General features: G+C 48.3%; 1 protein-coding gene across 1 annotated transcript in view; it reads left to right on the top strand.

The window, feature by feature from the left end:
* Positions 1 to 18,245, top strand: part of MARCHF4 (membrane associated ring-CH-type finger 4) — a 107,611-nt gene that overhangs the window by 75,752 nt on the left and 13,614 nt on the right. Inside the window, exons 2-3 of the mRNA XM_047720078.1 lie at positions 5,593 to 5,748; positions 10,701 to 10,893. Of these exons, the coding sequence (XP_047576034.1) occupies positions 5,593 to 5,748; positions 10,701 to 10,893 (349 nt within the window). The remainder of the gene's footprint in view (positions 1 to 5,592; positions 5,749 to 10,700; positions 10,894 to 18,245) is intronic.

Genomic DNA, 18,245 nt, shown 5'->3' with positions numbered 1-18,245 from the left:
TGGAGACATAATACTCCATAGTGTATATGGACCACATCTTCCTTATCCATTCGTCCATTGAAGGGCATCTTGGTTCTTTCCACAGTTTGGTGACCGTGGCCATTGCTGCTATAAACATTGAGGTACAGATGGCCCTTCTTTTCACTACATCTGTATCTTTGGGGTAAATACCCAGTAGTGCAATTGCAGGGTCATAGGGAAGCTCTATTTTTAATTTCTTGAGGAATCTCCACACTGTTCTCCAAAGTGGCTGCACCAACTTGCATTCCCACCAACAGTGTAAGAGGGTACACATGATAGCATCTTAGGTACTTGTAGTCTTCTTATATTTTTTATTGTCTGCCTCTCTCTACTAGACAGTTTTGGTCAGTTCCACTCACTGCTGTATCCTTGTCACCTAGAACAGAACTTGGAACATACTAGATGAATATCTGATGAATAAGGAATGACTGAATGAGGCCCAGAGAGGTTAAGCAACTTTCTCAGGGTCACACAGATTGTAAGAGCCTGGAAATACCTGAGACTTCCTAAGATTAGAGTCCAAGCTCTTAACTACCATCTGAGTGTCAGTAGAGGAAGATGCCCCCAGGCTGCACCCCCGGGCTAGGGTTCTTGTTGTCTCCTTTGTTTGGATCTTCTGGAGCTACAAACCACAGCAGGGCTGGAGTCTTTGCGTCACTAGACTGTATTTGTTTCCTTCTGCTCCATGGCAGGAATGCCTGGTGCCCGTGTGGGTGGCAGGGGAAATCTTGGCTTACCTGCCACTACCATGGCAACCAGGTAACCTAAGGATTCCAGAAGTAAGCCCTTTCAGATTGAGACAGAGAAGAACTGAAGCAAGCCGGAAACAAACAGAAAGAAATCTGTGAATGGAGAAACCACTGGAGTCTTGCACCTGCAGCTTTCTGTGTCATTGGCAGCGAGGAGAATCCGTCCTGTTCTCTTCCCCACCCACCAGCTCAGCCGCCACCAAGGGCTGCGGATCAGCTGGTCCTGCCTCCTGCCTCTAGCATGACCCCACTTCACCCCTCCAAGAGGCCCGTGCTCTTCTGCTCAGCATCCCCAGGGAAGGGAAGAGCCCCGCCCTCCATTCCCAGTGCTCTCAGCGTCCCCCTCATGACACAGAGGACAGTCCTGGGCCGTGAGCTGGCAGATCTGTGTTGTGACCCCTTACCCATGTCGCAGGGGTGGACTCCCCTCTCTCGGGAGCTCCGTTGAACTTTACCGAAGGCATGGCTCCCTCCTCCCTGTAGGGAGTAAAATAGAGCTGTAGTAGGAAGAAAACTATCCAATTGAGGTCCTCATGGAAACGTGAGTTACAATTGTAAAACTCGCCCAGCAGGATTTACTTGTGCCAGGCGCTGTCTCCAGCACTTCTGTGGGCGTGAGCGCACTCAATCCTTACAGCCACCCTCGGAGGGGGCAAGAGTTGCCTGCAGCAGAAAGATAAAGAAGCCTCAGAGAGCGTGAGGGACTTGCCCAAGTTTGCGCAGCTCGTGAGCATGAAGAGGCATTCAAACCTAAGGAGTCCATCTCCGAAAACATGCTCCGCATTCCTCCCCCACACGCTGTCCCTTGGAGGCCAGGGGCTTTGAGAAGACCCGAGTTTTCTTGCCTTAGCCATTCCCTGGGCTCCAGAGCCCCGAGCAGATTATTGAGGAGTGTCTGGTGCCCTTTGCAATTAACAATCCTCTTTGATGTGTGGTGTTTGCGGAGCTCAGCAGACAGGATGGTAAAAATAAATAAATAAATAAATAAATAAATAAATAAATAAAATGTAAAATAAAAATTACCAAAAAAAAGATGGTAATGATCGCCCCAGCCCAAGGGCTGGAGCCTCAGGAGCTGGGCCAGGGGTGGGGGGGCCATGCTCTGCCACACCCTGGGGCCCCTCCCATCAGCACACACTCCAGACTGTGCACCTGTGACATGCTGGGCTCTGCGGGACACACAGGAGCAGCCCGAATCCTGGAAGACAAGTGCCAAGTTCTGGTTTCAGTGCAGGGAGAAGAGACAGATGTGCAGCTAGCAGGCATGAGAAACTTGGTGGAGGGGCTGGGGGGCGGAGGGTGCAGGCAGGGGTGTGGGAGGGACGGGGGTGGGACAGAGGGCCCAGGAGGGATGAACAGAGCAGGGTGGTAAGCCACTTGGTGTTTGGTGTCAGAAAGACCAGGCTTCCCGTTCTGGCCATGCCACTGGCCAGCTGAGTGACCTGCAGCTGGTCATTGAGCCTTCCTCTTCCTGGCCTCAGAGATGTTCACCACTTTCGTTTCCCAGCTCCAACACTCCAGCTTTTAATGGAATTGACTGCAGAGCTCACCTTCATGAAGTCGGGCCACTGGCTCAGTTCCACTTCTCCTGCTCTTGAAGACACACAGGCCTGACCCGTCAAAGACAGAAAAGCGTCCACATTAAGGCCTCCTACAAGCCTTAAACATAAAGAAAATTATGGCCCTTCTCCCAAATGTACATAAAAATATACTAGATCATAAAATACAAAACTTATGTAAATGCCAAGGTTAAAATAACATCTTTCCAGATTTACTATTTTTTTGCCCAAATCCTGGATTGCTTCCTTCATCAGAGTGAAACTTTTCCAACAGTTTTGGTGTCCTTGCTTTCTAATCTTTGTAGCACCTGAAATGAGTTCCTATTCTGTCTTCTTCATTGTCTGGTTCTGGAGGACGAGGAGCCCCCAGGGAGACAGCACCCGTTTGGCCTCTAGGCCCCGTAGCCAGGCACTGGGACAAGGCCGGGTCATGCTGTCCCTGTTCCCACATATTGTGTGGGAGTCTGGGGCCCCCAGTGAGCACTGGTGGTGTGGTCACCCTTCCTGAGTCATGTCCGAGAGCCCAGGTCTTGTCATCGGTTGTGCAGAGCCAACAGCCCTTTCTGCCCTGTCTCCCCGCTGCCGCTTGGAAGCAAGGAGTTCAGTCTTCTCTGTCACTTGGTGGCGTTGCCAGGGACCGGAAGTCATGTCTCCTACTTCATTGGCAATTTGACATGGCTGCTTAACAACCCGATTAATCAAACCCAGCTCATCCTGTTAGAATTAATGAGCCCAGGAAAGGCTGCCATGAATAATGAGGGCTTTTGCCCCTCCCCCAGCACCTCTCTCTGCTCACTCCCTCCCAGTTCTTTCTCCGAGTTACACAGCAACTACTCACTACCCAGTGCCATTAGACCTGGAAGGCTGTGGCAGGTGCCCAGCAATTTGGGCATCTCCTGCCTCTTCTACTCTCCTAGGCACCATGGCTGTCCACCAGGTGCCAGAACTGGCCATGTCCTCGGGAATCAAAACTTCCTGTTCATCAAAGAGATAGGAATGCATTTTGCCATCAACACTGCAAGGAGGATCTGCTTCAGGCACTGCACTAGGTGCTAAGGATGGAAAGTTAGATAAGCTATTGTCCCTGTAAGCGATCATGGTGCAGGAACCCAGAGAGAAACGGGAGAAGTGCTACAACAGTGGGTATGAAAAGGGTGAGAGCTACAGTGAAGGGGGCCTGTCAATACTGGAGGAGTGGAGTGGGGAACTGGGAAGGGTTTACGGAGATGAGGCACTCTGAGCATTTCTGCTACCAAGTTCATTTATGGCATGTACATACGCTGAGTGCTGGGCACTGAGCAAGATGCAGGGGTCTGGAAGTCCACAAATGGACATGGTTCCCATTCTCATGGAGCAGACATCTCATCCCCGTTCTTCAGGGCAGTGCAGGGAACCTGAGCAGACACTTGATTAATTTTTTCATTTACTCATTCAAACACAGCTGTTGTTGAGGGCCTTCAGGGAGTAGGGTGAGGCATTGAGGGGATAGGGTCCAAAGATGAACCACCCCTGATCCCTGCCTTCCAGAGCTTCTCTGAACATTAGAGAGGCGTACTCACAAGCCTTACAAGGATGTGCTCAGTGCTCTAATACGTATACCCAAGGCATGCTGCAAAAGGTGCTTAGAGATCAAAGCTCTGAGCTCAACCTGCAGAAGACTCAACCTGGGGTGACTCCCTGTAGGAGGTGGCATTGGAACTATGGTGAAGATGAGAAGCAGTTTGACAGACAGACCAATATAAGAATATTCTAGACCTCATCCAGGCCAAGTTGTGGTCTTTGAGTGACAGGGGGTGAATTGGAAGGGAAAGATGATTCTATGCATCTTTGGAGGAAACAGCTGGTTCTGCAGTCTATGGCAAAGAACATGATTAAATATGTTTTATAGGTCAGGTGCTTCTGTGCTTGCTTATCCAAAACTGGGAGCAAGATGTGGTTTCTCGAATGATGGAATCTCCAGATTAGCAGGGATACGGTTTAAGTGACCAAATTGCAAACACACCAGTTCGGGGCTCAGGACCATCTTCTGGGTCCTTTGGCAGGAGAGAGATGGAAGGGCTGAGTCCAGAATAAATGAAGTGGGGGTGGGAAGGTGGGTATAGGAAGTAAGGAGAAAGGGAACCCTGGAGTAAGTCAGAAGAAAGCCCAGGTTGGGGGAGGTGGGTGGGCCCAACTGCTTAAATCTCTAGGAAAGTAAATGAAGGAGTTGAGTCAGTTGGATTTAGCAAGCAGAAACCATGGACTCTGAGTTGGGAGGGGGAAAGACAACACATTGGGGAGAGAGGGCAAAGGGAGGGGAGAGAGAAAGGAAAGGGGTTGTGGAGGCTCATGGAGACACTTCAGGCCACCATGTCAGGTCTGGCAGGAAGCCAAAGCCCACCAGCTTCAGTCATGGTCATGGACATGTTGTCACAGGGTATATAGGAGGCTAAGCCCATCTCTGTGATCCACTCACGCCATCTAGCTGGGCCGGGTCCTCTGCCTCTCTGCTTCCAGATCTGCCCGGACTAGGCTTCGCATCCACTCCCAGCCAGGCCCCAAGTTCATGCCTGCAGAGATACACATCCCACCTCTTAGGTACCTGGGTTCAGCCCTGTCCCCACCTGCCAAGCTTTTGCCAACCAGAGACTCAGGGCAGGAGGCTTCACAGAGGGACAGGGGTCTCCATGTGCTGGCCTGCAGGGGAGTACAAAGGTTCCAAACTTGGACCAAATGGATGCTCACAATATATTTAGAAGACTTGCTTTTGTTGTTGACATTTCACTATTGGGAGGCTTTACATAAAAATTGTCACCCAGATTCCCATGTGTACAGTGGGATGGAGCTAATGGTGGCTGTCCCTTTAACTTGGGGTCTGGGCCTTAGATTGGCCCCAGTCCCTAGAGCTGCCTTGTGTCACTTGCATGGTCTTTCTGGCTCTGAGAGCATCTGAGTTTGAGACCCCTTTACAGAGAAGTCCATCAGGCTGACAGGGGGCTTTGGATGGCAGAGGGCTTCCATAAAAATCGACCCACTCATTTCACAGGCACCCTAGGACTTGGGCAGCACCCAATGGGAGCCAAGGCACCAAAATGCTAGTTGAGTGCTCTGAAGCTGCCTGACTCCCCTGTTCCCCGTGGATTCTGGTGCTTCCCACCAAAGCCAGTGACCAGTTTAAGTGGTGTGGTCTGTCCTACCTCAGTGGCCCAAACCACCACTCCAGCCGCCACCCACCTGCCAGACTTCAGATCCAGAACTCACCACCTTCTGCCTCTCTCCTGCAGGGGGAGCTGCTGAGCCCGTGCCGCTGTGATGGCTCAGTCAAGTGCACGCACCAGCCCTGCCTCATCAAGTGGATCAGCGAGCGGGGCTGCTGGAGCTGCGAGCTGTGCTACTACAAGTACCACGTCATTGCCATAAGCACAAAAAATCCTCTGCAGGTATGACCGGGGCGGGAGAATGGTTTCTCTAGCGTGGAGAAAAGGAACAAGATGGGCTAGTTGGGCACGATTGCCGTGGCATGCGGGCAGATGGGATGAGAGAGCTCTTGTGTTTTCTCCTCAGCCTTAGCAAGAAGAGAAAGGGATGGGGCAGAGACAGAAGGAAGATTTAGAAGGAAAAAGGTGTGGAGAAGTAGATGGTAGACAGGATCAGTGAGCTAAGGGATGGATGGATGAGTGGTGGATGGATGGGTATAAGGGTGAGTGGATGGATAGATGGTGGATGGATGGATAGATGGAAAGAAGGATGGATGGATAGATGGGTATAAGGGTGGGTGGATGGATAGATGGGTGCATGGAAGGAAGGGTGGGGAGGCAGGGAGGAGAATAAAAGGAAGAGGGCAGATGAGAGTAGGATGGAAAAAAGATGAAGGGTGAGAGGTGTGGGAGAAAGACTGAGGAAAGCTAAGAGAGGAAAAGCAGAAATAAGGAGCAGACTCAGTGGCCCATCCCAGACTTTAAGGTGCATCCAGTTCACCTGGAATCTTGCTAAAATGCAGACTGTGACTCAGGAGTCCAGGGCTGGGCCTTAGATTCTGCATTTCTAACAACCTCTGGGTGATGCTAATGCTGCTGGCCCACAGACCATGTGACGAGGGCCAGAGAAAAATGGAGAAGAGACAGGAGAGGGAGGCAGCGAGAAACAGAATGGAAAGAAGGAAAAGGAGGGACTGAGAAGGGGCTACCATCAGGGGCAAGGGAAGAGCGGCCAGGCGGGGGTGGGGTCTGTCACATGGATTCCAGGGATTGGGACAGGGCTGCACCCCCATCCTCCCCCACCCTCTGGCCCTACCCTGACACATCCTTCATCCCCAGCGCGCCTGGTGGGCCCTACTCCACCTCGTAAATCCTCCAAACCCAAGGGCTTTCCCTGCGCGGTGCACCCGCATATAGAGAGCACTTGGCTTCTGAAAATACCTGCACCTATGCGGGGTCAGCCGATCGGGTTGCCCCATAAGCAATGAGCCACTTCGCTCCTCCTTTTCTTGGGGGGAGGGGAAGAGTGGATTCTGCCAGCCCAGGAGAGCGAGAGTGTGGTGTGACTGTGGGGCTGGAGGCTTCCTGTGCAGGGGCAGCCGGAAGCCTGGAGCCAGGAATGAGTGCGCGCGCGCGCGTGTGTATGTGTGTGTGTCCGCGCTAGGACATGCCTGTTGGCCAGCAGGGGGCGTCACTTCTGGAAGGAGGCCTTAAAACTCCCAGGCACCTCAGAGGAAGGGTCAGAATGAGAGGGGCCTCTCCAGGTGCTGGTCCCATCTTTGGTCATTCATTTCAAATCTCCAAGTGTCTTCAAGTAGCAGGTTGTGAGACTGCTGATTCCATGATCTCTGGGCTGCATTTGCTCTCTTCGCAGCTCTTTCTAGACTTGGAAAAGGGTCAGAGTCTGGATCCACAGGCCCACCCCAAAATAACCCCTTGGCTTAGAAACAGGCGCCAGACCTTGACTCATAAAATGAAAAACCATTTAGGGATCATACCCTCCATCCCCGGGAGTAAAAAAAAAAAAAAAAAGAAAGAAAAAAGAAAAGGTTATTCTGATCTCTTAAGTATGGTGAGCAAATGGCCGTGTTGACAACACTGATTCATGAATTTAAGTGACTAACATGCCTTTCGCTATGAGTTTCTAAGCCCTGGGGACTCCCTCTGATTCTGTTGCTCCTGGAAATGCATGATGTGTGCTCAGTAACTGCCACTGCACTTTTCCAGATAGCACCAGAAGAAGAAAGTAGTTTGGCCTAGTGGCAGTGTTGTGTGGTTGTGGTCCAGATTGTCCCAGCTGTGTGTCCTGGGCTTCTCAGGCCCAGGCAAGAGTAGGATGGCTACTGTGGAGCAGATCGAGCTCCTACAGTCAGCGGAAGCACCTACCGTCAGGGACGCAACAGGGGGCCCCTCCTGCAAGCAAGAGGCTCCATGGCCGGAGTAGGGGGGTGCAGGGAGAGGGCACCAGGGTGACAAGCTTCTGCTGTCAGAGTGGGGGCACTTCACCCACGTCTCAGGTCCTCCAACACGGGGGCCAAGCCCCATCCAAAGTTGTGAGAAATAGCGCTCGCCATGCCACATTATTTCAGTGACAATCCTCAAGTTTCAGTTTCTAGCAGAAAAGCCATGGAGAAAGGAATCTCGGGTTGGCCTCGGGGCTTTCTGGCTGCTCCTCACCCTCTCTCTGCTACAAATGAACTATAGTTATATAAACAAACATTTAGTTAGTGCTCCCTGGGGGCGAGTCACTCTAAGTCTTCACATATATTATCTCATTTAATACCGAAAACAACCTAGGGCTGTGGGCACTGTTCTTCCCAACTCACAGATGACACAGTGGAGGGACAATTTGCTCACAGTTACCTTGGCGGGTTGGGCTTGCACAGAGAGTCTCACTCCTCTGACCTTCGGTGCATAGGCATGGCTTGGCTGAGTGCATTTGGGAATGCCCCACCTGAAAAAAAAAAAAAAGGAATACCCCATCTGGACATGCGTCACTGTATTTTCGCTCAAACATACTGAAGAGTGGAAATGACAGTTGCTCGTCCCCTTCAAGGAATTCTTTCATTCAACCTCACAGTACTCTAGGGAGTGAGAAGGGCCAGTTATTTCTGTTTTTATGAAAGGGCAAACTAACAGTCCTTATGACTTACTGACTTCTCCTAGGTGACACTTTGTAAGCTGCAATAGAGCTCAGCCAGAACGGGGTCCTGACCCCTCCCTTGCTCAGTGCCCCTTCCTGGGGTCAAAGGAAACAGCCGGTCCTGGTGCTGCAGTCCAGGGGGGATACTGGGATCGGAACCTCCTTAGGAATACTGGGATCATGATACTGGGATCAGAACCTTGTTAGGAATGAAGCCCCAGTGTTGGGGGTAGCAGAGTCTCTGGAGCTCTTCTCCCCTTCCCAGCCTCCCTTGGAGGTCTCAGAGCTGTCTTGTTCTCTCTCCCTCTTTGCAGCTCTGTTCCCCACTCGTTTCCTAGAGGTTCCCATGGGACACACAGGAGGCGAGCCTGTCTACAGCACCCCACCCTGTTCCCTTCTCATCATGCTTCAGACCATAGTCAGCGACTGAGGTTCTACAGTTCATTGGGGGACCAGGCATTAGGGTGGCTTTAGGGACTAAGGCACTTTCTGTGCCTCTATATTTGGGGGGTTTGAAGTCTGGAGCAGGAGAAAGTGAAGGTTATTGATGACTCAGTGGTCAAACCAAAAAGCTCCATCAGGAACCCTCTTCCTAGACAGAGAGGCAGGCTCTAGAGGAAGCATTTGTGGTCTAGTATTTGAGAGGAGTCTGTAGGTTCAGACCACCTTCTGGAAAATTCCCTTGCTCTGTGTAGACCCAGGCTGGAGGAAGCAGTGGAAAATTGAAAGGCCTGATTACCTGGAGTAGGATGCTATCCGTACAATTAAAGGTAAAGGCTGATGTCCTACATCTAGAACAGCAAGTGAAATGTATTCCAATGGTTACCATTCCTTAGGAGCTGCTGGTCAGTTATCCTGGAGACAGAATGAGTGCTTGCATCCATGCCATTTAGTGTGGAAGAAGGACTTGCTGTTGGGAGATGGAATGTTGTCTGGTTTTTCTGGGGAGTTCAGGCTGAAATGCCTGCTGGGGGTATTCTCTGGGCTTTACACAAATCCCGACAATCACAAGATGGTACTGCACTCCAGCTTCCCAAATGGAATCCTGTTACTTCCCTGCTTAAAACCGTTCTGTAGCATCCTATTTACTCATAGGACACAGCCAAAATTCTGTGCATATTCTTCAAGATTCTACATGGTCTCCTCTTCTTATTTTTCCAGCTGTCTTACCCCACACTCCCTTTTGCTCTCTCTGCTCCACCCTTTCTGGTCTTCTTCCAGGTTTCCATACTCACTATATATATTTTTTTCCACCGCTGGACCTTTGCACATGCTTTCTCCTCTGCCTAGAGCACTCTTCCCTCCTCTCTTTGCCTGAACTCCTCCTCAACTCAAGCATTGCTTCTTCTGACAAGTCGAATCTGCCTATCAAAGGCTCTCATAGTTCTATGTACCTCCATCACTTATGCCTGATGAACTATAGCTGTAAATACATTATTTGGTCATCTGTGTTCCCTAGACTATAAATTCTATGAGGACAGAAATCTTATATGTTTTTGCTTACTGCTTTATCTCCAGCACCTAGCAGAGTACATATTTGTTGAGTGAGAGCATGAATAAATCCCAAACTAAAATCCAACTCCAGCCACATTTAGGCCTGTGCTACTGAGGCCAGCCATAGAATCATAGAATTTCAGAGTTAAAACCCACCCACACCCCAGCCTTCAATCTGTCCATCAATACTGCTGTTAGCATAATGCTTTTTCTGTTAAAAAATGAAATCTCAGCGTTCACAGATAGTAAAGTATATTGTTTTTCTTCTCTCTCCCCCACATCCTGTGTCCTCTCCTTGTCTGTTGAATTGGTAATCGCTAGCATTTATATTAAATGACATGCCAGGTGTTGTTGTAGAAAATAAGTTAAAAAAAAAAAAAAAAAGGCCTGGGCCCTATTAGTGTGAAAATAAACAGTTTTGCTCTGAAAAGAATATTCTGGGCCCCAGAATACCACCCTCACTGGCCTATACTTTCACTTTGTCTGCATCATAATCAATCATAAAGGCCTTCCTTCCCAGCCACGACTGCCCAGAACCTCCTCCCTACAATAACTTCTGCCCGTTTGGTGTGATACCAGTTTCCTCTATAATGAAAGGGGAACATAAAACTCAGAATGTTGGAACAATAACCATTGTGTTCCTAGTTAAAAAGCCTTGTATTAAATCCAAAACCTGAGGTAAGAGGTTGTGACAGCAGAAGGAAGAGGGATGGGAATGGGGTGGAAATGGGATAGGGGCATCCAAGCAACAGCTAACCTGTCTTTGTCTTCTTTGCAGTGGCAGGCCATCTCTCTGACGGTCATTGAGAAGGTTCAGATTGCAGCTGCCATCTTGGGTTCCCTCTTCCTCATCGCCAGTATCTCTTGGCTTATCTGGTCAACCTTCAGTCCCTCAGCAAAATGGCAACGCCAAGACCTCCTCTTCCAGATCTGCTATGGGATGTATGGATTCATGGATGTGGTGTGCATAGGTGGGTCTGGGGGGTTTGTCTCTATGGGAAGTGGGGAGCCATATGCTGGTGAGCTAGACAAATCTCTCAGGACCCCTCCCTCTGAAATGTCGAAGCACAAGGCTTGAGAGCTGTAAGCTCGGTAGGAGCCAACACTTTAGATTTGAGGTGTCAGTGGGGTGGGGGAGGAGGCAAGCCAAAGAAGAAGATCTAAATCTTTCTGAAGCAAATCTGTTCTTGCCCAGTTGAAGATAAGGATAAGGAGGATTGCCTCTAAGGAGACAAGAAAGGTCAGTTGGTCAGTCTGTCTGCCTCAAATAGAATGTGGAAGCTCTCCTCTCTGTTGTGTTCTCCATGGCTGCCAAGCCATGACAAGGGATGACTATACATTTAATCCATTCACGTCCCAGCAAAATGCCCAGAAACAGCCATCATGATACCTGCCCCTCCCCCCTTTTCTTCAGCTTTCCATGAGCCGATTATAATGCCCCAGATGTCTCTAGTCTGGTGGTTTTCAAACTGTATATAGTCCCGATGTTCCACACACAGCTTCAGGAGCCAGTTTGGGAGTGGGCAATGGAATGCAGTGCAGACAGGCTCCGAATCTTCACCCTTGCTTTACCTTGAGTTTTGGCACTTTTATCCACTTACATACGTTTCTGTTCTAAATAACTCTTCGGTGTTTGAGAAAAAAAGTTGGAAACCCTCCACTTTAATTCCTGCCTGTTCCCTTACACCAGTCCCAAATCTGTGTTCCTTCCTCTTCTACTAAGTTAGGTTGATTGGTGGAGGCCTGGGTCTTTTTGTTCTTCCACACAGATGCTTTTGCTTTTCAACTCTAGAGCTGTCATTCAAGTGACTGAGGTCCTGGTTTTCTCTCAGGGACATGAAGCACTGGTCATTCAGCCTAACCTGGAAGTCTCAGGTTGTCCCCTAGGCCATGGTGCTGATAGCATTGAAGTTCCACAGTTGTGTTTTCTGGGCTTTGGTTTGTATATTGTATCAAATATGCTACATTGCTCTGTTTGGCAGGAAAACATCTATTAGCTAGAATTTGGCTGGGAGGATGCTATGTGAGTTTCTTTGGGGTTCTTTAATATCAGAGTCAGAGAGGCCTGGAGACTCACATGCTGATTATAGCAGCCAGAGACCAGTGATGCTGGCACTTGGATACTTGTCTTAGCATCTCGCTCCCTCTCTCTGCTAGCTAAACCAATATATCCACACTGAGTTCAACAGCCTTTTTAAAAGCATCCTTTTATGGCACCTGGATAGACGGCCCAGGTTTGGAGGACTGTGGAAGAGAGGACTGTGAATGGGGAGGAATTTGACTTTGAGCATTTCTAATTTAGTTCCCCCTCCACCAAAATCCCTTCCTACCCCACTGAGGCATGGGTGGTGGCTGCCAGAAACCAGGTGTGTCTCCATATGGAAGTGTACGGCTCTGACATGAAGGAGGGCAGCAGTGGAGGGCCTGGAGGAGCCTCTCCAGCTGCCCTTCATTCTCCTTCAGGCAGGCTTTTGACTGGTCCTGATGTGTGCTTCGACGAGACTTGCTTTCCTGTCGTGTGTGTATCAGTCAGCTTTGGCTGCAGTAATAGGCAACTCCAGCACTGCAGTGCCTCATGACAATGGGCATTTATTTCCCGTGGCTAGGCCTGCATGATGGCTGTGGCTCAGCTGGCCTTGGTCGGCTTGGCTTCTGACTAAGTATTGGGTTCCAACCCGCTCTGAGTGGCTCCTTGTGCTGGGGCCCAGGCTAAAGGGGCAGGGACTGCTGGGGTATACCCTTCTAGCTAGATACAAGAGCACAAGAGGACTGGTGGAAACTTGCAGGGCCTCTCGAAGCTTCTGCTCAATACTGGTTTACTGTCCCCTCCACAGCCCATGGGCCAAAGCAAGTCATCAAAGAGCCCAACATCAGTGTGGGGGTGGGTGAGGGAAGCATATTCCTCTTCCCCTGAAGGGAACATGGGAGGGAAAGAGGAGCATAAATGCCATGCTAATGCCTGCCATGCAGGGCTTCATAGATTTGAAGACTGAGATGAGTGAATGTAGAAGAGATCATGGGATCAACCTGTACAACTCCTGTTTTGAAGTTGAGAGAACTGGGGCTCAGAGAAAGGAAGTGATCTGCTCAGGATTGCTCAGCTGGGAATAGAAGCAAGGTCTCCTGATTGTCAGTCCAGTGCTCTTTCCGTTATCTTCTTGCATCAGACAGCAGGAGTCTTCAGTGTACCTTATGCATAAACATATACATAAACATCTGCATAAACATATGCAGATGCTACCTGCAACTTTGAGTGCACTTGAGCCCACTTACAGGAAGAGCCTTCACAAACCGGCCTGCTCCATGTGGGTCTGTGGGCCACCTAGCACCCCTGCTTGGGCCTTCCTGGCACCCTGGTCTCTCCTGCTCATAGTATCTCCCTCTGAGTAGGGCTCCACAGAACCATCTCGTCCTCTTGGCTTCTCTCCATCTGCCTTCCTCCAACCCATTTCTTTTCCATTTTTTAAAATAATTGTTTTATTTTTTTTAATAATCATATAATGTATTATTAGTCCCAGGGGTATAAGTCTGTGAATCGCCAGGTTTACACACTTCACAGCACTCACCATAGCACATACCCTCTCCAATGTCCATAACCCCACCCCCCCTCCCCACCCCCCCTCCCCCCACCAACCCTCAGTTTGTTTTGTGAGATTAAGAGTCTCTTATGGTTTGTCTCCCTCCCTCCAACCCATTTCTATCTCTCAAATTCTTTCTCTTCTTTCTCTTCATATATATATGGCACTCAATCACCCAATTTCTGGAAGAAGGACAGTGAGCTAAATATTGGGAGTTTCATTTCTTCCAAGCTTTTAGGAAAACATAATTTCCCAGGATGCAAAGCCACACCATGATCTGTCCTTTCTGCTCTGACAAGCCAGTGACTGCCTGGAGATAGCCATTGGACAAGAGGGGGCTGCATAGGGATCATAAGTGCTTTGAGTGCCATCCCAAAGTGGTCAGATATATTTACATTTAGACTAGCTCACCTTTAAAGAGTTTAGACTGTGCTATCATTTTGTTGATTATAAGTGGAGCTAATTCAGTTGTTAGACCATTTCCCCAGGGGGAATAATTTTCTTCCCATTATTCTAGATGGGGAAACTGATACTGAAGGATTTGTCTTAGGCTGACTCAGGCAGCAGAGCAGGACTCTCATTTCAGTGTTTTTCTAGGAGAGGGAGAAAATTCTAGGAGACAAAATAAAAAAGAGAGTAATATATGATCTAAAGAAGAGAGCGAAAATGGTGGACAGTGGTTGAAATGCACAAACAGATTCTTGTGATGGTTGCATTGATGATGATTTTGATATTGGTGATGATAATCAGTAGTGATGTTGGTGGTTTCAAGGGTAAAGTTTAGGTATCAGTTACTTACCTCTCTTCTGTAGTGTTCTGGCCAGTTGGGGGAAAACACTCAGTGCTACATAAGTGGTTATAAAGTATCAGCCTCTTAGGGTCTCCCTGGTAGGGATAGTCAGGTGGAGCCTGGAATGTCCACCAGCCGTGTATTTATTTTTAGGCTCAACTAGACACTTAGACTCACAGACCTACAGGAGAGTACACTTGGCACTAGATCCACTTAGGGGAATTTAGGACAGGAGCCACAGTCTCTACAAGGCAGTTTCAGCATACTTCTGCAGGTGAGTCCTTGCTGCACTCCATATCCTAGTCCAGAGCTCATCTCTCAGCGCTCAGATGATAGCTCAGGAAGAAGGAGATGAGAGCCACAATACCACCTTGACATAATTTCCCCACAAAAGTCATATGCAGTTACCAGTGTCCCTGTACTCAGGGACACCCAAACTACAGCCTCCTACCAGGCATTCATAGTAAAGCAGCCACCAATCAGGGTTACCTCCACCCTAGGGAATTTTGTAACACAGCTGACACTCCACCTTCCTCAGAATTCCAGGGAAACAAGCCAGAATGGCAACTCAGGGTCTAGTTTGTTTTGAGAGAAGGAGCAAGTATGCCGTCATCTCTATCCTACCACCTCCTGCCTCTAACCATGAATCTTGACTTCTTGACACACAAACCTGTTTCACTGAACCAATGCAAGACAGAGGAGCTGGAATGTGGAAGGAGACTGGGTAGGTAAGCCAGAAGGAAGCACAATGTGGTCTTCTTAGTGCACAAAAATGAACAACATGGACAAGAGAGACACAGAGCAGCACCTCTATTACTATAAAGGGGGTCATCAGTTCTAAAACTCAGTCAATTAGCTTATTCCTATGGGAAAAGGGACATTTCCCATCCAGAGCTCCTAAGAAAGTAGAAGAAGATGATGTGACAAAGTGGACAGAGGAAGAGATGATTCCTTACCAGAAAGTAGATGGAATTGATAATGGGAGAGGTGAGTATTCTCAAGAAATGTTGGTTGAAAAAAAAGTTGAATGAAAAAGTCCACACCCATAGACCCACGGTGCTTGGATGGATGGAGCAATGCAGTACTTGGATAGAAATTTACCATCCAAAGAAGGAAAATGAGTTTAGTCCTAGGAAAATGAGTGCTAGCTCCAAAGGCTGAGTAAGAAAGGAATACGACCATCTGTTAAAATGAGTCTTTGGACTTTCTCTGTTTTTCAGACACCAAGAACAGTTTGTCTATTCCCTAAGACTGCTAAATGGCCTCAGACAGTAAAGAATCTGAGTAAACATGAAACCTATAGCTTTAAGTAATCCTTAAAAATAGACTAAGCTTTGATCAGAGCAGTCTTCTAAGGGAAGACTCATAAGAGTGGAAAGGACATAAAGAGACACTCCATTGGTGCCAACACCCGCTGAGCAGATATTCTCTGCCATGACACCAAGAGAATGCAGAGCATGGGACATGGTCACCTTGCTGCCCACGAAACCACATTGGTTCCATCCATGGCTATGTCCACCTGGCTGACCTCCAGGGAAGGGCCTTTGGTTCTCACCAAAGAATTTTGCCTAGGATGGATGTCAGGAAGGTCTGGGTTCTCTGCTGGATGCAGCTTGGGTCCAGGGTTGTGACAAGGCCTCTAGACTTGGTTATATCAGAAGGTTGTCCATCTGGGAGACAAGCTGGCCCTACAAATTAAATGTCTCTTGAGTAAAGTCCTAACTTCTAGATCAATCCATGTCACTGTGAAGACTAAAACTAAGTTACTGTGGACAGAACAAACCACCAAACCCCTGCAAGGGCAGAGAAGAACTGAGAAAGTGCACAATCTCCCTCAAAGATGAGCAGGGTAAGTATTATGATCCATATTTAACAGGTGAGGAAAGGCTTAAAGTAATTGTGCTCCAGGTCACATAGCTAAACAAATGACAGAGCTGAGAATTAGACCAAAAATCTTGGACTCCAATTCCAGGGCCCTTTCTACTGCATATTTTATCTCTGACTGCTCTGTGAAATTGTAAATGCAGAGCTTGGATGAGGAGGCAGGTTGAAGGGAAATTGTTCCAGTAATACCTTGACTCATAGGGTAATGGCTGAGCAATAAGAAGTTTAGTGAGCCCTAGCTGCTCCTGTCCTTTATTCAGGGTCTTGGAGTTTAGTCATTGTTGCACTTCCCTTTTGATCAGTGCTATTCTGACACCAACTGAGTGAGAGGATTAAGAAATTGAGGTGAGGAGCACCTGGGTGTGTCAATCAGTTAAGCAACTGCCTTCGGCTCAGGTCATGATCAGGGTCCTGGGATGGAGCCCACGTCAGGCTCCCTGCTCAGCGGGGAGTCTGCTTCTCCCTCTCTCTTTCTCTCTCCAACAAATAAATAAATTCTTAAAAAAAAAAAAACAGAAATTGAGGTGAAATATGGGTGGTTTGTCTCCTGGTGAGACACTCTGGTGGAAGGAACTTAGGGCAGGGGAAGCTACATCTCTTGGTTAACATGAACTTAGGGAACCCATTCATGACTAAAAAATATTTATTGAAAGGGCACTCCCAATAAGATAGTCACTTGCTCTCAAGGATCTTACATTTCACTGGGAAGGCAGACAAGTTAATCATTTATCATTTATCATTTATGAGTCAGAAGGTCCTCAGGATGGTCATGTTCATTAACTCAGTAGCATTTCCTGGCCAAATGTTTTTTTCCGGAAACTAGGGAACTTTAATAAAGTAATGAATGAGACACAGTCTTTACCCTCAAGGAGCTCCCAGTCTACAAATAAAGTACAAATAAAGTACAGCCACTATAACATACAGAGAAATATGGAACAGAACAGAGAAAAATTAACTCCCTTTTGGAGTGGTCCAGCAAGGCTTTTTGAAGGAAGGAACTCTATCCTTCAGCTATTTTTCAAAAGATAGGGCAAAGTTTGTCCAGAAGAGAGGAAAAGAACATTCTAAGCAGAGAGACTAGCATGTATAGAGTCACAGAGACTTGAGAGAACCAGGGACCCTTGGGAGACTCCGAGCAGGTGTGTGTGGCTCAGCGTCAAGAGCCAGAGTGGGAAAGTATGTAATGGGCCATAGGCATGTGGAGGTTAGCAGAAGCCAAATCCCACAGTGTCATGAATCATGGGCTAAGCAGCTCAGACTTCACCCTGTTGGTGATAGGGAGGCAATGATAAGATTTTACACTGGGAAGAAGTGTGGTCAGATATATGTGTGCTTTAAAGAGAGAACGCAGGCAATGGTGGGGAGGATGGAGCAGAGCTGGAAAGACTAGAGGTAGGGAGGGGCCAGTGGGAAAATGCTTGTAATAGTCTGAGCAAAAGGGAAAGAAATGCAAAAGAGCGCAGTGGGAAGAAGTGTATGGCATGACCTTGAGAAGCACTTAGGTTGTGGATGAGGTAAGACTGTGTGAACTTCTGTGAAGCAAGTAGGAACCCCAGGGTCTGGCTTGAATGGGGATACCACAGCTGAGCACGAGAATGGGGTTGGCGATGGGAGAAGCAAAGGGGAACCAAAGGTAAGTCTTTGGCAAAAGCATCAAATGAAAAGTCCATCACAAGCCTAAAATCCAGGCAGTGAGGTAAGAGGCAGTTCCTAACCAAAGAGTTTGCAGTAGAAGAGAAGCAAGAGACAGGGAGTACATTATGGGCTGCAAAGAGGGGAAGGCATTGCCAGGAAGGAGTCTCTGTGGGGGTAGAAAGAAGGAAAGGGCATTTTACGGCTTCCTGTTGATAGAGGAAGATTTGAGGGCACTGGACCAGTTCTGAAGAGGATCGGTGACTAATGGCAAGAGGAGGGAGGAAAGTAAGGAAAGGTTTCTGTAGGCAGTTGGATAATAAAACTGTAGGAAGTTAGATAATGAAACACAGGTTTAGGGGTCAACAATGAGGGTGGGCAAAGCTGTGGGTTTTGACAAGACAACTTAGAAGGAACATTCAGAGAGTAGGTGGATAAG

Source organism: Lutra lutra, chromosome 3 (genome assembly GCF_902655055.1).
Source record: "Lutra lutra chromosome 3, mLutLut1.2, whole genome shotgun sequence".
Taxonomy (NCBI): Eukaryota; Metazoa; Chordata; class Mammalia; order Carnivora; family Mustelidae; genus Lutra; species Lutra lutra.
Note: the sequence above shows the minus strand (reverse complement) of the source record. Positions and strands in the feature narration are given on the sequence as shown.